General features: G+C 49.8%; 1 protein-coding gene and 1 pseudogene across 3 annotated transcripts in view; one reads left to right on the top strand and one right to left on the bottom strand.

The window, feature by feature from the left end:
• Positions 1-26,337, top strand: part of Rassf5 (Ras association domain family member 5) — a 69,215-nt gene that overhangs the window by 21,467 nt on the left and 21,411 nt on the right. For 2 of the 3 annotated variants that reach the window (XM_031381703.1, XM_031381712.1), the window contains exon 2: positions 10,887-11,008. In XM_031381703.1, coding sequence (XP_031237563.1) covers positions 10,887-11,008 — 122 coding nt within the window. Of the gene's footprint in view, positions 1-10,886; positions 11,009-23,727; positions 24,195-26,337 lie in introns of those variants that run through there. The other variant, XM_031381708.1, reaches the window with a different exon arrangement.
• Positions 5,468-6,768, bottom strand: LOC116069343 (annotated as a pseudogene).

The raw sequence follows: 26,337 nt of genomic DNA, 5'->3' as shown, positions 1-26,337 counted from the left end.
CATCTCCATTCCCAACCTTCTGGGTGGAAAAACAGCTAAGACATCGTTTCCCTTGAAAAGAGAACCTGTGTGGTCAACATTCCTGTTTCCCTAGTGCTACCTGTGGGTTCAAGGACCTTTGTGCTCCCAGCCACTAGTGCTACGATGAAACACCATGAACCAAAGCAAGTTGGGGAGGAGAGGGTTGATTTGGCTTCACTTCCACACCACAGTCCATCACTGGAGGAAGTTAAGGCAGGAGCTCAACCTGAGAAAGAACCTGGAGGCAGGAGCTGATGCAGAGGCCATGGAGGGATGCTGCTTACTGGCTTGTTCCTCATGGCTTGCTCAGCCTCCTTCCTTCCTTCCTTCCTTTCTTCCTTCCTTCCTTTCTTTTTTATTTTTTGTTTTTGTTTTTGTTTTTGTTTTTTTGTTTATTTTGTTTTTTCAAGACTGGGTTTCTCTGTATAGCTCTGGCTATCCTTGAACTCACTCTGTAGACCAGGCTGGCCTTGAACTCAGAGATCCACCTGCCTCTGCCTCCCAAGTGCTGGGATTAAAGGCGTACCCCACCACCACCCGGCTCAGCCTGCTTTTTTTTGAACCCAGGATCACCAGCCCAGGAATGGCCCTATTTACAATGAGCTGAGCCCTCCCCTATCAATCACTAATTAAGAAAAATGCTCTGTAGGCTTATCTACAGTCTGATCTTACAGAGGTATTTTCTCAGTTGAGGCTCCCTCCCTCTCTGATGACCTTAGCTTGTGTCAAGTTGACAAACAAAAAAACAAAAAAAAAAAAACTAGCCAGCATACATGGTATATTTCCCATTAGTAAAAATTATATATCCATTGCAGAACCACAGACAACTTAGACACTATAGAGAGAGGATCCACACCTGAAATCCCTCCCACCCCCTAGGCCTTCCTTGCAGGCACTTCTCTGCGTATGGCATGTATAGAAGCATGCATGCGTTTTTTTTATGATTAGGCTCATGAGACACAACCATTTCCTCTTTCGTGTTGACCAGAGTTGAGCTGCATCATATATGATAGTCACGTTCCAGTTCATGGAGAAATAAGTCATGCCAGTTGTGAGTCAACTGCGCATGGATGCTTTGACTATTTGTAGTGATAAGGAGCTTTGGGCCGAACATCTTAGTAAGATCTATTTAGGTAGCAGACACACCCTTAGGAGAGATCTCTGCAGGAGCTGAGGCCTCACATACCAATAGAGTGTTTCCTCACGTCTCCACACCTGTTTATGAGACTTTTCCTGGGGCAGATGTGACAACTACTCACCCTAGAGAGGGACTCACCAAACACCAGCTTGGTGAGCCAGTGAGTTTTTATTGGGGTCATTAGTAACAATATGGGTGAGGGGTTGCCTTAACAGCAGCAGGATGCCTCGAAGGCACTCAAAGGCAGCTGCTTCACTGTGTAGCCTACCTGACAGGCGACAAGCCTACCTGACAGGCGACAAGCCTACCTGACACATGTGATGAGTTACATAAGCTGCATCCTTAAGCTCTGTGCTCAATATACAAGCAGCCAGCAGGGCCCGGGATCTCCTCTCTGCCACAGAGGGCATCATCTGTCTCCGGCCCTGGCTGGTTTTCTGCATCTGTAACCTTGGAGAAGGGGTCCTGCTAAACCTGGCAAGTTTTAGCCTACCCAGGCATGCGCCCCTCTGTCTCATGGGCACCCCAACCTCTTCCCTCCAGGAGGGAATGTTTCCATTCAGAGGAGACTCTCCTGTGAACATGACTGTGAGCAGCAACTTTCTTTTCTAAAACTAGAGCAGAATTTTAGAAAATTGAGTGTTGGGGGAGGGGAGGGGCGAGAGATTAGAAAAGAAGGGAAATCCCAAGGCAGCAGAGGTCCCTCTTCAGGAAGGTTACCTCATCTGGCTTTACGGGACATCCAGTGTCTCCTTCTGAGTAGCTGAGACATGGGCACTTTGCCTAGACTGGGGCTGGGGGAATGGTAGGGCCCCTGAGGAGGTGTCGGGACCTGTTGCTTCAGGCCTCGGTAGAGGTCTGGAGGTTGGCAACACTAAAGGGATGTGTACAGACAGGCTTTTGGATGCTTGATGCTGTGGCAGCCAGCCACTCTGGACTTGGATTTTAGACTGCTAATAAGAATAGCTAGCTAGTATTTATTGAGCTTCAGGGTGTACCGGTGGTTGCGGTATTCATGTACAGTCTCACTGAATACCTCACTGAATGAGGTAGGGACTACCACCTCCGCTTAAAACAAGGATCCTGAGGCATGCAGGAGTTAGCACAGTAGCCTGGGCGTCTTAGCATCATGGCACTCTGGGCTCTCACCTTCAGCTAAAAGCCAGGTGCTTCCTTCTTCTGCTGGCACTACCAATTTACCTAAGACTCCTTTGAAGCATCCTGGTGGATCAGCTTTACCAATGCCAGGCCGGAGATTTGGAAGTGCAGCCCTGGGGACTTACAGGGGACAGTGCTGTAGCCACAAAGAGAGTATTCCCATCTGTTACAGGGCTGGAGGGGCGCGGTGGGACAAGTAAAGAGAGCTAGAGAGCAAAGTGGAGACCATAGGACAGTCAGGGGCAGGCTGCAGAGGCGAAGTGAGCCTCCGGGTCTTAGAACGGTCACAGCTGGTTCAGCCCAGGGGCTTCAGGACTAGGAGGAAACCCAGCGCAATGAGAAAAGGATTGTCTGAACAATAAGAACAGCCACCCCAACTTGTTCTGAGAGCAGAGACAACCCTTACTCCACTTAAGAGTTTGTGTAAATCAGTTTTCCCGGTGCCCATTGTCTGTTCAGATTTCCCGGTGGTACCTGATGCATTATTTTAAAACTAAAATCTCCCCATGTGTCTGGCAGAGTGTTGGTAAGGCTGGATTACCCGTCCATAGCTTGGGAAGTTAAGAAGTTCAGACAGCAGGGGAGAGGAAAGAGGAGCATGGGAGGGAATATTAGCTTGCGGCTTTCAGGTTCTGGGCTAACTCAAGACATGAGAGCTCCATTTAATCCTCAGAATGGCTCCATGAACGACCTACTGTGATTCTCATTGTATAGTTGAGATTAAGGCTCCGAGAAGTTCAGCAGCTCAGGCTCTGTCACAGAGCTGGTTAAGGAGAATCTAGAGGCCACAAAGTCTCATCTGGCTCTATTATGCCATAGTATAGGCCAGGTAGGACTGGTCCTGAAGCATAGGGTAGGACATAGGGGACAGCGTGGTTGATCTCTCAGAAGGCCTAGGATGCCCGAAGGTTGGTAGTGGCTTCAAAAGTCAGAGGCTGTCCACACAGGAAAGAGGGGGATCTTCGCTGACTGAAGTGACTTGGAAGAGCCAGTGGGTACTATGTAACTAGGTCCTGTGTCCTTGGGGGGCCTGAACAGGAGGAGCTGAGGGCTAGAGAGGAAACACTATATTATCTCCCTATCTGGTGTCCAGCTACTTTGTGGATGCTCAAATGCAACACATCTGGTTTAGAAAAATGAGCCATTTGGGTATTGCCATTACAGCAGAGAGTGTGTATGTGTGTATGTGTGTATGTGTGTGAGCCTTCTGTGTGTGAACACTTTGCATATTGTAAATTTGAGAACTAGGGTGGAGCACCAACTAGCTTAGGCGTCTCTGGGAATTATGAGGACATTTGCAGCATCTGCATTTGGAGAAAATTGTCTCCCAGCATATGGCTCCTGCTGCTGGCTTTCCCTCCTCTTAGTGCAGTTAGTAGATGCAATGTTGTTGCCACACACGGTTTCTCATGGCGTCTGAGCCTAACTCTCTTGTTTGAGATGGTAACCTGTGTGCCAAAGCCAAGAGCTGGCTGTTCTTGGGGTAGGTAGGTGGCCCCAGCTTCAGTCCACCCATCCATGGCCCCTGACCTTCCAATCTGCCGCTGATCTCTGAAGCTGGTGTCCATGGGAACCTCCATCTGTTTGGACTTAAGTACTGTGTTTTCCCAGGATGGCCTGGAATCTCTCAAGGTTGATCTATACTTTCTGCCAAAAGGCCTAGCTCTCAGGACCTGGTATGGGGCCCTATGTGGAAACAGGGCCGTTGTGGATATAATTGTCAAGATGAGGTCCCCCTGGAGTACAGTGAGCTACTGATTCTGTCTGACCAGGATTCTTTTGAAGAAGACAGACTTAATAGGAGAAAGTCCTGAGACAATGGTGGCATAGTTTAGAGGTGTATAGCTACAAGCTACCAAATTTGCTACTGTCTGTGAGACCTCAGAACCCCAGACAAGGCAAGAAAGATTCCCATTCATGCTAAGACCCTGTAAACAACTTGAGGAGCCAGTTAGTTCCTGCTGTAGGCAATGGTAAGCATGAGGAGATAAGAGAAAACATGTAGGTTGGTCCTTCTCCTTCTACCCTGTGGGTTCTGTCGACCACACTCAGGTCATTGAGCGAGTTCCCTTTTCCTCCTGAGCTGTCTCAGTAACCCTGGCGATAGCTGTTCTACGGCTGACACCACTCAAGTCAGAGATGCCAGCACATCCATGTCTGTCTCTACTCTCCTCACAGCTGACGGGTAATGGAATCGACACAGGTTCGCATTAGCAGGTGGGTGGGGTCTACACACACGGGGGTTTGGTTCAGCTTTAAAGGTTGAACAAAACGATACCATTTATAAGAAAATGGATAGAGCTGGAAATCATGCTGAGTGAAGTCAGACTCAAATAAATATCTCTCATGGGTAGAGTCTAAATCACGTAGAGAGGGAGTGGAGTTGGGGGTAGTGAGGGGAAAGGAAGTAGGATTCTCCAAAGGGAGCAAGAAGACAGAACATGATGTGTGAGCATGAAAATGCTACAATAAAACCCATCGTTCTGTAAAACCAATATACACTAATTAAATGGTCAGAGCTTGGGGTCATTGCTCCCTAATCTCGTGTTGCCTCTTGATGGCACATTTGTCCTCACTCTTCAGTGATGGCAGGCCTGGGTCTCCTCTAATGAGGGTGCCTCAGCTGGCTGCAGTCACTCCTTCCCTTCCATGCCTTGAAGGCTCCTTCATCCTAAGCCTGTTTTGCCTTTCTTAACTCACAGGTATCTGCCTGAAACAGCTTCCAACATCTGTACAAAGCGGGGCCTGACTTTCAGCTATTTTTCTCGAATTAGTTGTATTTTCCTGTGTATCCTGACTGTTCCCTGGTCCTGAGAGTCCTGCTTTGGTTTGGTGTTTGTTTGTTTGTTTTTCCAATAAATAACCACCTTTGTTTTTTCCATACCCCAGTGAGCTTACACAGTATCTGGAGAGAGCAGCCCTTATACCAAGTGCCAGGTGGGTTGTGGGGGTGCTGAACTGGGGTAACTCTAGTTAGCTTCCAGAAGTGACCAGGGACCAAAGCTTAAAATGGCAGAGAAAGCCAACCGGATGCAGTCCTCCTTGCCCAGGACTGGAACCACGGAAGCCGTAGTAACCCTTCAGCATCTTGACCTAGGTCTATAACTACACCAGCTCCCATGTCCCCTGAACCCACACAAGTGACTGTTCTCATCCCATGGTGACAACAACATCTTCCATGTCTCTGGGGACTGTACTCTGAAGCTCACGCCTGATTTCAGGGGACAGTTGCTGGTGGGGCTGCAGTCGAAGCAGTTCCAGGAGGGCCTCCTTCTGCTCTGTGGCCAGGTCAGCCTTGGAGCACTGTGCTAGTGTTAGCAAGCACCGGTGCCAGAGCATGGGCAGCTGGAGCTTCTCTGTCCAGAAGGCCAGAAAATGGAAGACCAGAGCATCGAGCACCTGGTGGGGCAATGCATACTTCTTATCCAGCATCAGGCGCAGGAAGATGCTGTTGGCACCGCTGTATTCCATCTCAGTGGTCTTCAGCAAGGCTGCCCTGGAGTGCAGCCCAGGGATAGAGCACTTGGTGATGATTGCTGCCCACGATGATGCTTCTCGGAGGGTACAGGTGCCAGACTCACACGGCGGGATCAGGATTCCTTTGAGCCAGGCTCCAGGCTTGAACAGGGCCTCCTTGAGTGCCAGATAGAGGTGAAAGTTGAGTCGTTTGTATTCAGCAATGTCATCTCGCACTCGGCGAAGCAGGACAAGGTTGTAGAAGCACTGGGCCATGCGCTCCTTCAGGTTAGAGGCAAAAATCCTGGTGGCTTGATAGCTGGCAGCTGCAGTTCAGGCCTCAGGCTCAGAGACCTAGAGGATCTGCTCCCAGTTGGACAGTGTAGGGATGATCTTAAAAGCCTTGGGCAGTTTCCCACTGCGGTACTTACATAACACCTCCCAGACTCCTCTGTAGACTTCCAGGATCCGGGGATCCAGCTGAGGCATAGGGAAGCCCGATACCTCTGACATCACAGTCTCCACCTCTGTCTACTTCTCAGCTTCTCCATGATGATGTCAGCCAGGGTGCGCCTGATGGGAGGGTTCTTGTTCATGAACATTTCAATGGCACGCTCATCTTCAGGGTCCACGACCACCTCTGCCTGGTGGTCCATCCCGGTCATTTTGACTGCCTTCTCCAAGGCAACCTCATTCCTCATCCTCCTCATCCGATCCATCCTGTGGCACTCCCAGCCCCAGCCTCTAGGTGCTGGGGTTTTGCCAGCCGATCTCCAGTCCCATGTTCAGTCTCGAGCTCCTCCTGCTGTTGCCGGGCTTGCTGCAAAATCTGTCTGCTCAACCGGGGTCCCACATACTCTTCCTCCCCTTTAATCCCTGCATCACCATTTTTCTTGGGTTCCCGCATGCACTGCATCCCCAGTTAAAATCTGCTCGGCCAGAGGTGCATGCCTCACCTGGTTTCTGGCCCCACGTGTCACCTTGAATTTGGGCATCTGTCAAAAAACTTGCCCACAAGGTTTACATGCGTGAAACTGGCTAAAGGCCAAGCCTGCACTCTGTTTGTTTTCAAGACAGGGTATCTCTGGGTAGTCCTGGAACTCCCTCTGTAGACCAGGCTAGCCTTGAACTGAGAGAAATCCATCTGTCTCTGCCTCCGAGTGCTGGGGATTCAAGGCCTCCGCCACCACTCCCCTGCTGCGAGTCCTGTGTTGGAGGCTATTTGACTACATCGTGAATCCCAAGATTGTCAACTAAAAAAAAAAAAAAAAAAAAAAAAAACCCTGTTGTGGTGTGGCTCAACCCTAGGGCATATCTTTCATGCAAGAGCTAAATAAAGTCAACCCTAGGTCAAGAGGCAGAGCAAGCAACCAGCTGACGGGGAGTGAGTGTACGTGATCAGAAAGGGGGGTCTTTGAGTTGAAGGGGATTTAAGACAGCGTAGAGGAGGGGAGGGAACTTTGCCTTCTGGGACATCGGTGGAAAGTAGGAAGGTCAGCTGGGAGCTCTCTCTGCCTCTCTGAGCAAGCAGGCTTTTGCAGCAGCTCAGGCTCCTGAGTCTTCATTGCTAAAGTCAAACGGCTGGGTTTTTGTTTATTTTATAAATAAACAAAACAGTCCTCTCTTACTTGTACTAACGTCTTAGGCTAGTACCGAGTATATGGCAGTCCAGGCCTTTGTACGTGGATGCTTCAGCAGAGATGATGGCATCTACATGGCCCAGTTTTCACCCAGGATCTGTCTTCCTGTGTCCGAACTGAACACCAGATAAAGGTTATAAAAATATAATAGGACACCAGGGACAGAGGTTGACAGAAAGGGGGCTCTGGGGCTAGCTCTAGGGGTCCCCTGGGACACGGCCAAAGCTTTGGGACATGGAGCGCTCAAGGCCCACCCCCCGCCCTGTAGGACAGTTTCTGTGTGTAGGGGTTGGTGGTACAGAGGCTCAGATGTCACCAGTGCTGGCCTGGACGCCCTGGGTTTTCCAGGGGCTGGGAAGTATGAAGATATATTCAAGGAGTTTCACTGCCACCATGACGACGATATATTAGAGTGACTAATTATTAAATTATTATTAAAGTTACTGGGTGCATGTACACTCCTTGTTTTTATTTCATGGTTATTTTGTTTTGTTGAGACAGGGAACCCACTATGTGGACCAGGCTGGCCTTGAACTAGGCCTTCTAAGCTAGGCTAAGATTAAAGGTATGTGCCGCCACAGGCCACTTTTCTAAAGGGCGTGGTGGTACACGCATTTCCTGAAATTCCAAACCTGCTCTTGAAGTCTTCCATTCCTAGCTCATCTAGTTCAGTTTCAGAACTATAAAAAAAAAAACTTTCCGAGGTGTTGGGGCATGTGTGCCAAAGAGAGGTAGTGAAAGAGAGCAGGCCAGGTGCATAGAATATGCCATATGCCAACCATGGCAGACACTGCCAGAGGAAGAGAGGAAACCATGTGCTCTCTGGAGGCCTGCCCTCTACCAACACAGTGACTTTCACCGTGGAGCTGCAGTTTCTAGCCCACCCTCTTCTTCATGTCCCCACTTTTTATTTTGACTTTGGAACATTGTTCAGCACTCAGAGCATGACCAGAAACCACACAGGTGTGTCCCAGAGTTGAGCCCCAAACAACCCCACCCTTTATGGGCTTTGTCAAACAAACACAGTCTTATATTATCAGAAACCAGCATTCCTGGATGCTACGAGTGAGCTAGCCCTCTGTGCCCTTTACCCACTGAGGGTGAACTCTCTTCACTGAGCTGTGTGTCAGCCATTGGAGCTCCAAGACACTTTTGGAACCCTGAAGGTGCATGAGGAGGCCTCAGAGGACTGACTCATCCCTTATGACTTCTGTTGGTTGTCACCCCACCCCACCCTACCCTCCACCTTGACACAAGCTGGGGTCATCTGGGAAGAGGACACTTCAGTTGAGAAAAATGCCTCCGTCAGATTGGCTTGTGGGCAAGTCAGTGGACATATCGTCTTGATGGATGACTGATGTAGGAGAGCCTAGCCAGTTATGTGTGGTGCCACCTTGGGGGGAAGGTGGTCCCACGTTGAGTAAGCTATGGAGAGAGTCTTAGTGTTCTATTGCTATGAAGAGACACCATTACCAAGTCTTGTCGGGGAAAGCATTTAATTGGGGGGGGGGTTGCTCACAGTTTCAGAGGGTTAGTCCATTATCATCATGGCGGGGAGTGTGGCCGCAAGTAGGAAGACATGGTGCTGGAGTGGTCACTGAGAGCTTTACATCCTGAGCTACAGGTCGGGGGTAGGAGTAGGGGTGGAAGGTGGGATGGGGACTGCAGTGTGTAAGGAGGAGACACTGGACCTATTGTGGGGTTTTTAAGCCTCAAAGACCACTCCCAATGACACACCTCCTCCAACAAGGCCACACCCCCTAATCCTTCTAACCAGTTTGCCAGCTGGGGACCAAGTCTAGAGCGTCTCTGAGGGCCATTCTCATTCACACTATCGTAAGGAGCAAGCCAATCAGCAGTGTTCCTCCAGGGCTTCTGCTTTAGTCTCTGCTTCCAGATTCCTGCCCTGGTTTCCCTTCATCATAAGCTATAAACTTAAATAAACTCTTTTCTCCTCAGGTTGCTTTGATATTAGTGTTTAGTTACATCAATGGAGAAAAAAAAAAAACTAGGAGGATTCCAGGCAAGAGCTAAAGAATGGGACACTGACCGCTTTACCTCAGGGCCTGAGGGATATGCACAGAGCTGTTACCTCAGGAAGGTGGACATGAAGTTAGACCATGGAGGAAGAAGAATACGGAGGTCTGGAATCTGTCCCTGAATTTGTCAGGGTCTCTATATAAGGACTAGAGCCTGGGGGCTCATTTGGGGGAGATTTAAGGAGGCAGCTGGGGACGGCAGGGATCACATTCTGGAATTCCTCAGCTGAGTGGGAAGAAAACCAGCTGCCTCAGGACCCTAAGAGAGAGTCTGCTGCTTGGCAGCTTGGAGAAAAAGAAACCAAATGTGCCAAATTTGAAATCTGGGTAGATAGAAAGGATTCTCAGGGTGCCTGAACCATCGTCCTCCCACTTCCAGGTCGTCTGTGCAAGCCCAGGCTTTGAGGTCCCTGCCGTAATACCCACCTGCTCTGGCTTACGGGCTTCTCAGTCAGAGAAGGCAGTAAGTGGAGAGCTAGGCTCTGACGGAGCTGTGGCACCTCCAGGACAAGGGACCACAGCTGACCCAGCAGCCATCCGTGGGAACCCTGTCTCCCGCCAGCCCCGCCCTCCTGCCCTTTTCTCATCCTTCCCCTGGCTGAGTCTCTCTGCCTCCTGGCCCCTTGGACTGCTCCTTCCCTTTGTCCAAGGGAGGCTTTCAATGAAAGTCCTGAGAAACAGGCAACAGGAGTGTATGCTCTGCCCCTTGCGGTGTGTGCCACCGCGTACCTCCTTTTCAATCTCTGGGAGTTTCCTGTGTCTGAGGAAGTCCCTGGATGAAAGTCTAATGGTTCTTTTCAATTCTGGACATTCAGTCTCTACTTCCATGGATGAGAGCACAGCCTTTGGAAATGTACACCTTTCCCCCAGTTTGGGATATCGTCAGTGGACTATTCCACTGGGGTTAAAAGAACCACCAACATTTTGGATCTAGACAAGGCCAGAGAGATAACGCTTATGATAACGACTCTGCCTTTGGGGTAACTTTAATGCTTGCAGGCATACTGTCTGATGCCGGTAGAAACATCTTTACGACACGGGCTGGAGAATACCTGTTTTATAGATTGACAAAGGGAGGCTTTTCTAGGGATATATGGCCTCTGGTTATCAATATGAATTAGTAGGATGGGCACTATATAGCCAGATGATCTGACTGTGAAGAAATCACTGAGGACTCCAGGTCCCAATAACGAAGGCAGGGTCACAAAGGATAGTGCAGGCGGAAGCGGTCTGCTCGGGTGTGAAGCATTTGCTGCGACCATTTGCTGCAGCGCAGAGGTCAGGCATCACCCTCACACGGTCCCCCTGCGCTCCCCTCCCCTCTTCTGCGCTACACTGCCCTTCCCATCAGCGCTAAACACAGCCCCAGTTTCTCATGGGTGGAGGAGGTAGACATCTACCTGACCCCTGATCTCTCTGATTCCCTCCCTCTAGATTGTAAATTCACCTGCCATCCAGAGTGCCGCAGCCTGATCCAGCTGGACTGCAGACAGAGGGAAGGCCCTGCCCTGGATAGACGCTCTCCAGAAAGCACCCTCACCCCGAACTTCAACCAGGTAAGCAGGGGAGACCACAAGCCAGGCCGGAGAGCAGCCCCCGTGGGTGGCACAAGTCCATACATACAAGCTGTTCTCTGGCCAGATGGAGCCTCAGACACACCCTTCCACGGGGGTCTGGGGAAGTGGCAGGGAGAAGCCTGCCCTGCAGATTTCTCCAGGAAGTCTATTTGGCCCTAGGCTCTGATCCAGGTATGGGTGCAGGTAGGAGCAGAGTAGCTCCTAGAGAAGTTTCTAGAAGGCCTGGAGCTCCACACATCATCTTGCCTTTAGATCATAGATCCTTCCAGATTTCTCAGACCAACCTTCAAAGGGGCTGGGCATGTGTTCTTTTCTCTGTGGAAGCAATGGGAGTACGGTGTCCTCAGTGGCTCATGATTCTGAGGTTTGCAAAGCACAGAAATGGCCGTGCGTCTGAACTGTAATGTTTAGGGTTTGGGATGTAGGGGAAAGTGTGTATTGATTGTTGTGTTAAGTAGTCATCGAATATCTGTTCTGTAACAAGGGCTGTTGAGGATAGGCATACTAAATGATAACTTCAGAATGGTCCACAGAGAGCTTCCATGCTGGCTGCGGAGCTGTGGCACAGCTGACTGGCAGATACCAGGACACGTGTGCAATAAGTATCAGCCAAGTGTTTGGGTACACTGTGTAATTGTTTCTGCTAACAGGAAAAAAAATCAAGGAAGGCTTCCCGAAGGAGGTGAAATTTGATGTGAGCCTTGTCCTTCAGGTTGAGCACTTACTGGTCAGGGAAGTTAAGTGTGTCCTAGGATATTATTTATTTATTAATTTAGCAAGGTTTTAAGTGTCCACTCTGGGGGACTTAGTGATCCACTTAAGAAAAAAAAAATGGCTCTTTCCTGTCTTGTGCATACCAGCAAGGTGAGGAAGGAGCAAACTCTTTGACTGTGAGGAGGGATGATTGCATGCACAGGCATGATGGTGGACTCATGAGCAGTCTCAAATCCCCACAGCCTCCAGGCATGTGCGCTGCCTGGCACTCCTGTGGCCGTTCCCAGGTCCCCCACTGTCCCTGTGCCTGCTCCCGTGGAAAAGCATTCTTAAAAAACAAGCGTGATATGTGCTTATAAGGGATAATAGCAACCGGGTCCTAAGCTGTACATTGAAAGCCTCAATGCCCCCTCTTCAGTCTTAGGGATCATGGCGACGCAGGCCGTCTGCGGCCAGGCCTCTGGGAACAGCCTGGCCTCCACGTGAGACCTGAGAAGCACCGATGAGCAACACAGACTTCTGTCTTGTGTTCTGTCTTGTTTTGTTTTGCTTTGCTTTTTGTTTTGTTTTGTTTGTTTGTTTGTTTGTTTGTTTCCTGCTGCTGGCACTGGAACCTGAAGCTTGCTGGGCCAGTTCTTTGACTGAGCTTCCCCGGGGCAGCCTGTTAATGAACATTCCCTTAAAAGACAGAGGGCGAATAGTGTACTGTCCCTAAAAGGGTCTTTTTATGGATTTTTGGGTTGTTTTTGTTTTGTTTTGTTTTGTTTTGTTGTTTTGTTTTTGCTTTTTTGTTTTTGGAAACGGGGTTTATTTGCATAGCCTCGGCTGTCCTGGAACTTGATCTATAGACCACGCTGGCCTCACTGGCCTCTAACTCAGAGATCTACCTGCCTCTGCCTCCCGAGTGCTGGGATTAATGGTGTGTGCCACCACTGCCCGGGCCCTAAAAGTGTATTTAAACAACCACTTTCCCGGTTTCTCTTCCTGTTCGCGTACTGTCAAGTCTCTTCTTTCTGCTCCCAACCTTACCCAGCCCCCATCCTGGATCCTGGTTCCCTACTACCTGGATCTGTGTCTTGGGGTCTCTCATACTCTGAGAAGCTGCAGAGGGAAGTGATGTGCCCTCTTTCCTGAGACATCTGGCCATATCTGGAGATGGTTTGGTTTGTCAGCTGGGACCTAGTATGTAGAGGCCAGGGGTTCTGCTAAGTCAACTGCGTGTTGCAATTTAAGTAGCAGAAAGGCAGGATGGCAGCAGCTGGCCCCAAATGTCAGCTGTGCCGAGGTGGAAAAGCCTCTGTAGGTTGTGGGCCAGCTCCCAGGGCTGTGGACAGAAGGTTGGGAAGGGCGCGCGCGGACACACACACACACACACACACACACACACACACACACACACACACACACACACACGGTCTCTTTCTCAGAATGATGGCCAGGAGGGGAGCTTTCCAGCAGCTCATCAGACAACAGAGCTCTGTCCTCCTTGGAAGAAAAGGCATCTTAGAGCCCCCTGGCTAACTGAGCCATGGTTGTCTATCACAGAAATGGCTCTGCAGCATCACGGAGATGTGAGAACAACTGCATAGTACCAGCGGCCCCCAGCAGCAACAGCTTGTGTGGGTCGAGGTTGCTGGGTGCTTGGCATGTGCCTTGGACAGGCTTGGCCCTGGCCTTTCAGTAGAGTGCCCCGCCCGGCTGTGTGGGGAAAGGCAGGTCCTGATCCGGGCTCTTTGCTTCTTCTAAGAAACCTGTTTGTGGTGATTTCCTCCTTGGCTTGGATTCTGTTACATAAGAATGGCAGGTACTTTCTTTTGTCTGCCTGGTGTTGCCTGGCTGAACTAACTCACCTCCTGCCACCTTCCTGAGGATTTATTGAGGGGGCCTGAGCCTGAGCTCAGCTAGGTGAGGGCCCAATCCGGGGGTCTATTGTGAGGTCTCAATACGGGGGCATTTCTCATTCTTGCTACTTAAGGGAAAGACGAAAGTAGATTTTTCAACAGCTGGAAAGAAGCAGCCTTAGATGAATTTTCATGTATTCCACTGTATAAGCATTTACGTGTGTGTGTGTGTGTGTGTGTGTGTGTGTGTGTGTGTGTGTATTGAAGCTGGAGTCTGTGCACTCACAAGAGGCACTCATAATCCACTACTGAACTGCAACTCCCAGCCCTTCATACATTTTTCAAAATATGACTAAGATCATCCTACGTATAGTATTTGGCTTTCATCTTTTAAAAGCAATAATGGCCGGGCTGTGGTGGCGCACGCCTTTAATTCCAGCACTTGGGAGGCAGAGGCAGGCGGATTTCTGAGTTCAAGGCCAGCCTGGTCTTCAGAGTGAGTTCCAAGACAGCCAGGGCTACACAGAGGAAACCCCGTCTCGGAAAAACAAAACAAAACAAGCAAACAAACAAAAGGCAATAATGGCCAATTTCTGACTATCTCAGCAGAGGAAGGAAGAAGGGAAGGCAGATGTGGGAGGGCAGGATGGCTTAGAGCCTCAGCTGCAAACTCCTGAGGCCATGTGGTCCCTGAACCCCCTCAGGAAGGCATGACAGTTGCCTGCTTCTGCAAGTCAAAAGATCAGTGGCTTTATGAGTCTTTCCAGGGACCCTGAAGCCTCATGCCTTCCCCTAGGCACCCTGAGTGTGATCAGACATACCCACTGCAGGCATTAAAAGTGCTCTTATTATGTAACCCCAGTGCACCCACAATGAAGCAGCCTCGCCTCTCCGTGACAATGACTCGAGAAGATGCTGCACTTGCTACGCTTTGATTCTCATCCAACCGCGCTCTCCCAAACCAGACAGCTCTGGCCCTCTGGCTGTTGACACACTTTTCTTGGACATGGAATACACAGATTATAAGAGACAAACCAACCCCACCACCACCACCACCACTGCCCCGTTACTCCAACCCTATTCCCCATTTCCTCTACCCAGTAGACTCCTGAGCATCCTTCTGCAGAGACCAGCTCGTCCTACAGCATGTCCCGGCCACAGGCACTCTCTTGGCATCATCCTGCTTGGGACCTTCTAGCCCTGGCCTTGTTCCACATGACTTCTTTAGTTCAGTTCTCTGTGCGTACAAGCATTTTTTTTTTAAATTTATTTCTATTGACTTGTGTATGTGTGTGTGTGTGTGTGTGTGTGTGTGTGCTGTATATGTACGTGCTCATGTTGTGTACAGATGCATATTGTGAGCTGAATATGTGCATGTGTATGTGCAGGTACATATATGTGTGCAGTATATGTGTACATGTATGTGTGCTGTATATGTGCACATGTGTGTGCAGGTACATATGTGCATATGTGGAAGCCAGAGATCATCTTTGGGCATTGTTTCTCAGGAGCTATCCACCTGTTTTCTGAGACTCCCTGGAACCTGAGGCTCACTGATTAAGCTAGGCTGACTGGCCAGTGAGCTCCAGGATCCCTGCGCTGTGATCACAAGCGGGTACTGCTATGCCCAGCTTTGTATATGTGCTTTGGGGATCAAACTTTTGGAGTGGGTAAAACTCCTCGCACCGACCTGACAACCCAAATCAGATATGGGCAGATGTCCTAAGGGACGGGGCACATCGTTTCCTTCTGTGACCCTCTATTCTAGGGGAAAATATAGAGACCCCCCAAGCAGTAGTAGATCTAAGATCAAAGCCATAGCTCAGGTCCTTAGGTTTGTGTGGCAAGCGGCATCGCTGGGTGCTTAAAGACCAAGTGAGATGTCTCTCTGCAAGCACCCGCATTCATTTGATTAACCATAGAGGTCCAAGTCACCGTGCCACTGTGTAGGTGCCCCTGTTCCATTTTACCCAACAGACAAATGACTTCCAAATCTCCAGAGTGGATCGACCTGGCTGATAGCCCTTCAACTCACAGTCTCTGTTTCCTTTCTGCCTACATTCCCACCTCAGACATCGACAGACACACCTCTCCTTACTGTCGTTCTTCAACAGAGCCCGGCAGCAGCTGAGAACTGACTCAGTTGGCAGGAGTTCGAATCTCCTGACTCCTAACCTGGAACTACCTCCTATAGCCCAGTCTCCTCCATTCCAGGCCTTGCTTTCCCAGGTCCTTCAGAAAAGGAGGGGCTACTGTCTGTGTTGAGCCCAGGACCACCACACGGGGGAGCCAGAGAAGAGGAAGAAAGGAGTCTGAAAGGACAAAAGCTTTTTTGTTTTTCATTTTTCATGCAGTGTATTTTGATTATATTCTTTGCCCTTCTCCAAGCATGATGAGCGGTGTGCTCTGTTAAGGCTCTGGTTCTCTGTCACAGAGATTCTTGGTGGATTTGCTCATTCAAAATATATTCCCCCAGTGATTTTCAGTGTTGATGATGAACGTAGGGCCTTCAGCATGCTAGGCAAAGGCTCTATCACTGAGTTATATCCCCAACCCTTGATTTGTTTGTTTGTTTGTTTGTGAGACAGAGTCTTGATATGGAGTCCCCACTGGCGTGGAACTCACAACCCTGCTGCTTCAGCCTCAAGTCCTGGAATTACCAGCTATGGCACCTTACCTGGCTATACTCCTGTGTTTTGAAACTCCATCATTGGGTGCATACAATTTTAGGATTGTTATGTCCTTATAATTGGCCTCTTTATCGATGTGGAGTAGCTGCATTTATCCTTGGTAACATTCTATGAATTGAAATACTTTCTTTTTGTTTTTTAAAGATTTATTTATTTATTATATGTAAGTATATGGTAGCTGTCTTCAGACACTCCAGAAGAGGGCGTCAGATCTCATTACAGGTGGTTGTGAGCCACCATGTGGTTGCTGGGATTTGAACTCAGGACCTTTGGAAGAGCAGTCAGTGCTCTTAACCACTGAGCCATCTCTCTAGCCCCGAAAAATTTTTTTTTTTCAGAGCTGAGGACTGAACCCAGGGCCTTGCTCTTGCTAGGCAAGCACTCTACCACTGAACTAAATCCCCAACCCCTTAAAGTTCTGCAGCTTTTGTTTGTTTGTTTGTTTGTTTGTTTGTTTGTTTGTTTGTTTCAAGACAGGGTTTCTCTGTGTAGCCCTGGCTGTCCTGGAACTCACTCTGTAGACTAGGCTGGCCTCGAACTCAGAAATCTGCCTGCCTCTGCCTCCCAAGTACTGGGATTAAAGGCATGCACCACCACCACCCGGCGTATACTTTCTTATATTATTTAGTGATTGACTTTTTTTTTTTTTTGAGAGGCTGGGAATTGAACTTGGAACCTCACACATCTCGGGCAAGTGCTTTACCACTGAGCTCTATGAGTTACTGTAAGCTTAGTGTTTGTGTTTCCTTTATGTTTATTTAGTTATTTTTGTATTTATTCACTTCACATCCCGGTTGCTGCCCCTGCCTCCTGGTCCCCCCTCACAGAGTCCCTCCCCCTCCCCCCTCCCCTTCTCCTCTGAGAGGGTGGAGCACCCGCACCCCTACCCCCGCCCCATATCACTATTTGCTTTTTGTGCTTGCATATGTGTAAGCATGTGCAGTCGTGTTTGTGAGTGTGGTGCACGCGCCGCGTCTGGGTCCACACCCGTATATACATGTGGAGGCCAGAGCAGGGTGTTCGGTGGCTTTCTCTATCGCACTCTCCCTACCTAGTGAGTGAGAGACAGAGCCTCTCAGGGAACCTGAAGCCCGCCATGTGTGCTGGGTGGCTGGCCAGGGAGTTCTTGGCTTCTGCCGGTCTCCACCCTTTAATGCTGGGGTTCCAGGCATGCACAGTCATGTTTCAGCTCATGTTGAAGATTCAGACTTAGTCCCTCATGCTCGCGGGGGAGTGTTCTTACCCACAGAGCCGTCTCCTCAACACCACTGTGTCTTTCTACAGCCATGTGTCGTTTAGCAATAGGGACATGTTCTGAGAAACAGGATTTGTCCGTCGGTAAAGGTCATGTGTTGACACAGACTTTGGCATGACTTGTTACACTCCTGGCCTGCATCAAGTGTGTGCGGATACATGCCTTCAGCTTCCGTGTCTGAAAAGGTCCTCCTTTCACCTTTGGGTCTGAGTTGAAAATTCTAAACTGAAAGGATTTTTCTTTTGTTACTTTAGTGTGAATTCATTTGTCACACCAATGTCACTATTATCTCTCTTGTGGTTTTCACCTGTAACTGTTCTGTGTCCAGGGTCATGTGACACAGTCTCCTTCCCATGTTGTGTGTATACATATCTCTCTCTCTCTCCCTCTCCCTCTCTCCTCCCTCTCTCTCTTGTTCGTTCTCCCTCTCTCTTCTCTCTTCTCTCTCTTCTCTCTCTCTCTCTCTCTCTTTCTCTCTCTCTCTTTCTTTCTCTCTCTCTCTCTCTCTCTCATTTTTAAGACAGGGTTTCTCCGAGTAACCCCTGGATGTCCTGGAACTAGACCAGGCTGGCCTTGAACTCAGATCCTCCTGCTTCTGCCTCCTGAGTGCTAAAATGAAAGGCATGCGCCACCACTGCCTGACCCACTCTTTACTGTGACCTTTGAATCACTTGAGTATCATGTGCCCTTTGCTGGTGGATGCTTCTTCTGCTTGAGGTTCGTTGGCTTTCTTGGCTGTGTGGGCTTATGTTGCCCTCAAAATTGGGGAAACTATAGACAGTTCTTCAGGTTTTTACACCCTCTGACTGCATTTTTATGGACGACTCCAGTTACATATATTATCATTTGGCTTTTTGGATTTGTTCCACAACTTACTGCTTTGGTCTTTTTGGAGGTGTTGTTGTTGTTGTTGTCGTTGTCTCTGTTTCCTTGGGATAGTTACTACTGCCATCCCCTGCCCACCATAAAATGGAGGCAACCGGCCACCTCTAGCATGAGTGTTGGCAACGGCAGAGAGAGGGTCTGAGATCCAATCCAGTCTCTTCCGGCAGACTTGGGAGGGGAGGGAACAGGGTGCATTAGACTCCCACCTAGTCTCTTCAGCATTTGCTTTCTTGGTTCTCATGATTATAATTTAGCCTCAGTTTCTGTCCTGACTTGTTTCCTAGAGAAGGAATGGATTCTTTCTCTCTCCCAGGAAATTCCAGAAGTAGCCAGATGAGTGTCAGCCTATCCATGTGTGCCAAAGGAAAGCTAACCCTCTCTGCCTGACTCTGGCTACATTTGGCATATCCTGTGCCATGGTGTCTTTGTCAATTCCCTACCATTTCAAAGCCAACCTAACAATTCACCTGCACCCAGAACCTTCCCACACAGGAGATACCAAAGGCCACTTTGCCCAGCACAGGGAGAGCTCATTTCTGCCATACCAGAGCCAGACACCTTCAAGATGGGATAGTACCTGAGAGCCTTCCTCTAAAGAGGGGTGGAATTCCAGTTCTGTTCCCTGAAAAGCTTGGGAGCCCTGGAGACATTTCTCTGTGCTCCTCATAGCCAGTGAAGCAGTGGGCTTCCAAGATGGCAGGTCATTCCCAAAGCTCTGAGGTGCATGGCAGCAGGACCTCCCTCCCTATGGGTAGTACCAGGAGGGCTGAAATCTCACAGTAGAAGGCCAACCCACCCCAGATTCTGGAAGATTAGCCACGAACCTGAGGGGGACTCGAGAGAGAAGGTTGCTGAACAGAAACACTACTGTCCTCTAGTTTCACAAAAGGACAGCAAAGACGCTCTAGACCTGACTCCAATCTCATCATGAGCTCTTCAGGACATCAGCTCCTTGGTGTGAGTGGCTGAGTTAATTCAACTACACTCAGTATTTGTTTGCATCCAGACTCTGTCCAAACTCTTAGCCTGGCAGTCAAGCAAGAGGAGCATGGTGTTGGGCTAGTGTCTCCGAGAAAGTGAATCTCACTCTCGAGGGAGTCTAACCTAAATGGTATACAGATGCGTATCTTGTAAGACAGGAAATCGTCTGTGGAAAAATTGAGCTGTCTGCTTTGCACAGCCATGTCGTGCTCAGTAACCCCCGGGGACGGTAGATAGTGGTCTTAAGATTAAACCTAAATAAGACATCTGGGAAAAGATGCTTCTGAGGAAGGTGTGGGATGTGTGGTCATCACTGGGGGACAGGAAGCAGAGGACAGAGAAATGGTGTGTGTATGTATTCAACACATATATCTATGTATGTATGTGGTACCCAGAGAACAGCCTGGAAAGCCATTCGTCGAGAATGCTATTTACCTTATTTCTGTGTGTTGGGGATGGTATGTGTAGTGTGGAGAACTCTCATGCATATGTATGCATGTACATGAGAGGCCTGGGAAGGACATCAGGTGCCTTCCATGGTCATCCATGACCTTAACCCGGAAGCTCACGGATTCAGCTGGCCTGGCTAGCCAACAGGCCCAGAGATCCCCCGCTTCCTTCACCCCAGTTCTGGAATATAGGTGCATAGCATCACACCTGGCTTGTTATATTGGTGTTGGAGATTGAACGTAGGTCCCCCGTGCTTGTGTGACAAGCCGTTTACTGACTGAGCTGTCTCCCCGGCCCCCAGAAGAAGATTTTGACAAACAAGAGAGGATAACAAAAGAGAAAGCATGAGAAGGAAGGGTGGCTTCTAGGGATACCAATCAAATTTGGTACAGCTGTAAGGAGGGAGCTTGGTTGTGGCTGCAGCCTTGATGATAATGGGCTGAACCTCCGAACCTGTAAGCCAGCCCCAATTCAATGCTGTCCTTTATAAGAGTTGCCTTGGTCATGGTGTCTCTTCACAGCAATGGAAACCCTAACTCACACACTGGGGCTGGAGAGAGATGGCTTAGAGGTTAAGAGCACTGACTCTTCCAGAAGAACTAGGTTAGGTTCCTGACACTCCAGTGGCAGCTAGCAACCATCTGTAACTTCAGTTCCAAAGACTCCAACACCCTCCTCTGGACTCCAGGGGTACCAGGCACGTAGGTGGTGTGCAGGCACATGCAGCCAAACGTGCTAGTCCCTGCCTCCCAGTGTTACTGCATTTCTAGAACATGCAGAGCCCCAAAATGGATATGACAAGAGTCGTGGTCTCCTTCCAGGAGGACATGGGAGAGAAGAAGAAAGCTTAGCATCATGTCTTTCATCACCTGGTCCTGAGTCAGGGGAATGGGCCACTCACCATTTGCCAAGGGTTTCACAACCTGCGTGGTACAGGTAGGGCTCTGCACAGCACACTTCGGGTCTAGTCTTGTTCCTGGCCCCATGGGCAAGATCAGGCAAATCCTATGCTTTGTGGCTTACCCCTTAGAAGTTTAAATTCTGCCACCCAAGCTCCTCCACGCCCCCTCCGTTCCCAGGGCCAATCAAGTCACTGGTGTTCATTATTCAACGTCAAGAATCCAACTAGAATCTCACGACAGACAGCCAGGCTTTTCAAACTCTAAGGCCTCAGTCAGGATTTTTCCCCATAGAAGCTGCTCAACTCACTCTATTGGGTAGGATCTTTGCCAGTTTCTTTTCATCCCCTAGGACCCTGCCTGCAGCCTCAACTTTGCTGACTTCTTACTCCTGGCCTCCTTCCAAGCCTAGATCCACCAGCAGGTGGTGGTGGGTGAGTCAGGAGGCTTTGCAAGGAATGAGCTGGATAGAACAAGTTACTGCCATTGTTTCTTTCTTCACCTGTGAAATGGGCACAATAGGACGAGCAGTCTCAACTAACCCAGACCCCTGAGATCTCTCAGACACTGAGCCATCAACCAGGCAGCATACACTAGCTGGTCAGAGTCCCCCAACTAGAAAACTAGAGGAGGGTGTTGGAGTCTTTGGAACTGAAGTTACAGATGGTTGCTAGCTGCCACTGGAGTGTTAGGAACCTAACCCAGTTCTTCTGGAAGAGTCAGTGCTCTTAACCTCTAAGCCATCTTTCTGGCAGATATACAGCAGAGGACTGCCTGGTCTGGCCTCAGTGAGAGAAGATGCACCTAACCCTCGAGAGACTTGAGACCCCAGGGGGTGGGGAGGCCTGGTGGGGGAGGTGTGGGGGTAGGGACATCGTCTTAGAGACAGCAGGGAGGAGGAATGGTATTAGGAACTGTGGGAGGGCAGACGGGACAGGTAACGACTGGACTGTAAAAAAATAAAAGTCATTAAAAGAAATGAGCATAATGCTTGCTCTCAAGGTTATGGGGTGACCTAAGCGAAGTGTGGGTATCAAAGGCATTCTGAAAACCCTATTTGACATCACCTCAGTGTCTGGAATAACATGGGGCAGTGCTCTATAAGAAGACAGCATCCCCGAGAGAGCTCTCCTCTCCCTCTCTGGCATTGTGCCGTGCACAAGAGGAGACTTGCACTCCAAGTTCCTAGGAGGCTCAAGCCTAGCATTTGAAAAGGTTATTAGTGGTGTTTTGAAGTTGTACCACTGAAGTAGCATTTGCAGAGCTCTGTCGGTGACCCCTGAGTTCACCGTGTGGTCACCGAGGATCCGAGGCCCACATTGCTCCATTGTACCTGTTGAGTTGGCTTTATTAAAAACTGTGAGGAGTTTTCTAGCTGGACAAATGAAGGTAGGATGTTGAGGGTGGCCTCCTCTGAGCATTCATCCAATCAGTATCAGAGCCGTGGAAGCCGATAGCAGCTTCCCGGCTTGAACCACTGTCTCTGGGGAAACCCTCCCAGCCTCTAAAGCACCCATTTGATTGATGATTGCTGTGGGCAGAGCCAAGCCCTTCCTCAGTCCATCCCAGGGATCTCCCCTGACTCCTAGCAAGCCCTCCTTGCTCCCTTCCCCTCCCCCCATCTCTAGCCTGCTGTCTGTCTTTCCTTATCTTCCTTCTAGGGAGAGAGAGAGCTAGTAGCGTTCAAGGTTCTGGGTTGATGGCACCACCTCAGGGCGCTGTTATCTGCTGGCTTCCCCATAAGATGATGGAGCCGTACTGTGCTACAACTTTAAAGCCCCTGAGCACAGCTGAGGAGGGGAAGGAGGGTTCCACACAAAGTAATCACTGCTTTAAGTGGAGTGCGCAGCTCCGTGTCTGAGGCTGGGGAGCCTAACCCTCGGCTGGCTCCAGCTTCCCGAGCACTAGATTAATTCAGAATCGTAAGCACAGCCACAGAGACTTGGGTCGTGAGAGCCTGCCTCCTCCACCAGTCTCCAGGCTGTCCTAGGGCCCACGGGCCACCGGTCTCTGGAAGTGTAGTTGACAGTCTTAGAAGCACAAGCTTCCAAAGGCTGGGCTTTCGTTTCCTGGAGCTCCAGGTTCCTCTGCAGCTCAAGCTGGCAGAGTGTCCACCACGCAGTCTTATCCCAGCTGATGGATGGAACATCACAGTGACTCAGAACAAATAGACCCTCAGGTCACAGCTCTGGCCTGATCCTATCATACATGGCCTGTTTGCATGACTCTGAGCTTTGCCTTCTTCATCCATGCAATGGAATTAATGGTCTCGATTCAGGGTTTAAAGATAACGGCAGGCAGCATGCCGTCACCCAGCACATACGGTTGTTGCTCTAACAACGGTAACCCAAATGGCCGTCAGACCACTGTGGTCTGGAAGGATCAGTCCCAAATAAGAAACACATTCCTTCCAGCCTGCCTAGTCCCTGGAGAATTAAGAATAGGAATGACTTGATCTGGCAGAGGCCTCCTTCGCCAGACTGCCAGGAAAAACATGTAAATAACCTGGTGCTGTCTGCCGCCTCTTTGATGGTAGAGTTCTGTAGATGGAAGGCTGGATCGGCCTCACCCTGCATCACTTCTCCTGGGACTTGCAAGTGCTCATTAGACCGGGCGGTTTTCTCTGGCCTTTTCGAGTTAAAACATTGTTTCTTCTCCAGGCAGGCAGGATAATGATTTGCCTCATCAGTTACTCCTCTAACCACCACCTGACCTAGTACCTGGAAAGGAGGAAGGATACTGCGGTGAAGGGATGGAGTTAGAAGGCATGGGAGCAGTGGAGGGATGTACCTTTACTCCAAAGCCATCCCCATAGCAAGTGAGAAAGACTGCTTCCAGAAAGAGCAGGAAAAGGCCAAGGGAACTGTCCCACTCAGGTCCATCCCGGTTGGTCCCTGTGCTTGCATCTCCACCAGGCATCTCCACCAGGAGTCCTTGGCACACAGCTGGGGGGTGGAGTGAGTGACACCCAGCAGGGTTTTGGGGAACCTTGCTAGAGGAAGTGGCTTTAGAGCTGAACAGAGCAGTACAGGAAAGGCACTGGGAGGGAGGTGTACGGTGGCTTGTCAGCACAAGGGGGCGGGGAGCCAGCAGGCAGGCACAAAGCTCAAGGCAGCAGAGGGGGCACTAGAGAGCAAGGTGTGTGAACCCAGGGGCCCCAAGCTGGGCAGGAGTTTGAAACCCCAGTGAAGGAAGCACAGGCAGACTGCCTGACTGAGAGCAGCCTGATAACCCACCAGAAGCGGCACCTGAGCACACAACCAGAAGGGCCCCTCGCACAGCCCTTGCCCCGCGGTCCGGTCCGATGAGCTCAGACTCGGGTGGGGCCCCATGACCGTGGACAGCAGCATGAGCAGCGGGTACTGCAGCCTGGACGAGGAACTGGAAGATTGCTTCTTTACGGCTAAGACCACCTTTTTCAGGAATATTCAGAGCAAACAGCCTTCCAAGGTAAACCTGATCGTTACAAGCGCCCTCAAGGGAGGAAATAAGCTCCGTGGTCCACAGGGGCGGACTGTGGCGTCCTTCCTCCCTCCGGTAGAGCCGTGCGCGGTAGAGTGGCTTCGGCGGCCTGCACTACTCTTGATCAACCCTCCTTCCAGTATTTCCTGCCTTAGCCCTTTCAGAATGGCTCTCTATGATTTGGAGATCTCGCCGATTCGTGGTTGGTTGTATGCTCACATGTGCTTGAATGGGTAACTGGACATCTTCTCCGTCTAGTTCACCTCCTGATTTGCGTTTACGGTTTGTAGAATGGGAAAGGAATGGCACCCAGAACCTCGGTAGATAAATACGAGTTGAGACTTCCGTGTTGTATGTGGCTAGGAACCATTTTAAAAACCTAGTCTAGCAACTAGGTTTGCAGAAGTCCGGAGTGGTTTCAGAAACGAACCTCTCGCCTAGGCTGCTGTCATAGTACCGTTTTAGGTCCCGAGTAGGCTTGGGTAGTGTGTGTTTCTTAAACGTGCTAGCCTTTGGATACCCAGCCAGGCTGGTCCTCTGGCATTCTCTGAATGCCCACAGAGCCTCGCAGGCTGCCATGTGTGTTGGCATGGGCAAAGTGTGAAGTTTACTGAGCTAACTTAAGCAGCCAGTTCTAAGCCAGGACTAGAGAGGCCACCTCCAAGGGCCAGTTTGTAGACAGACATGAGTAACCATTCGCAAGTGTGTGGCAAGGTCATCATTAGGACAGGTCCAAAGAGAATTACCTCAAAACTACTCTAAGTCTTTCTGGGCACCTCCTTTGTGAATGATTCATTTTGCCTGCAGGACCTGTCTTTGCTAAGTTCTGACTTTAAGCCAGTGCTTAGAGCCTTCCCTGGAGATGGTGCTCCCAAACACAAAGATGGCTTGTGATTTTACTAAAACAGACCCATGGAGCCAAATACTTGCTTTTGGGGTGGGGGACAGGGAGACAGTAGTTCCTTCTACGGTTAGGTAGGCCTCAAGGCAGAAAAACATCAGTGCAGAGGGGAAGTGTCCCACCCTCTCTTGGGGTTCTTGCTTCATTGTGAACCCCTCCCCCAGTCTTGAGCAGTGGGTCACAATAGTAACTGCAGATTCGGGAGTAGCTACAGAAAGCACCCACAGGGCATGGGGAATTTGAAAAGCTTTCTAGGTCATTTTTGATAGGCAACTCTTGTTTCACTGCTCCAGCAAGTTTAGTTATGGCCTGGGAAGAAATGGTTCCTGTTTTAAAAACAAAGTTTAACTTCTGACTTCCCAGAGGGTGAAAGCGTTGCATAACCTGAGTGAGAAGAGACCACCATAAGAGTGTCTTTTTACTTGGCCGTTGGAAAAGGCAGTTGTTTCTGCTATTCCTGAAGAGAAATGGAAATAGCCTTACAAAGAAATATGCTGACATGGACCTAGGAAGGGAAACCTCTTTCTCTCTCCATTCTCTCTCTCCTTCTGGAAAGATGGATTGCTCCAAGCCCAGACACCCTCCTCCCTCCTCCATTCTCCCCATCTTTCCTTGAGTAGAATTTTCCCAGAAGCCGCCCTCCTTAACTTTGTATCTTTTTTAAAAAGAAGTATTTAGTTTATACTAGTCCACTGTATCTGTCTTCAGTCACACCAGAAGAGGGCAGCCAATCCCATTACAGATGGTTGTGAGCCACCATGTGGTTGCTGGGAATTGAACTCACTCGGGGACCTCTGGAAGAGCCATCAGTGCTCTTCACTGCTGAGCCATCTCTCCAGCCCCCGACTTTGTATCTTGCTTGAACCCATTACATGTCTTGGGTCCTTTGCACATTTCTTTACCACTTTGTTAGCATCTGTCCTCTTAGTAAGGATAGGAACCCTCTCTAAGAAATTCATTTTTTGGAAAACAAGATAGCAGACGGTACAGTAAGGGGGAGCTCCTCCGGGGAAGGAATGGAGGTGGCATGACCCAACTTATCCCTGACCGTTCAGGACTGTTGTCGGGGACAGCTAGCCTTTGGCACCTGGCTTACCCAGGGGTGGCATAAGGCTCAGTGACTGAGCTCTAAAGTGGCCCACTGGCTCTGAAGAGGTGTGCACGGGGCCAGCTGGCAGCTAAGGAGGCTTTCTCCAAACTTTCTGGGTTTTCCTCTTGTCAGTAGTGTTT

This window comes from Mastomys coucha, unplaced genomic scaffold (genome assembly GCF_008632895.1).
Source record: "Mastomys coucha isolate ucsf_1 unplaced genomic scaffold, UCSF_Mcou_1 pScaffold1, whole genome shotgun sequence".
In the NCBI taxonomy this organism is placed as follows: Eukaryota; Metazoa; Chordata; class Mammalia; order Rodentia; family Muridae; genus Mastomys; species Mastomys coucha.
This window is presented reverse-complemented; position numbering and strand designations above follow the sequence as displayed.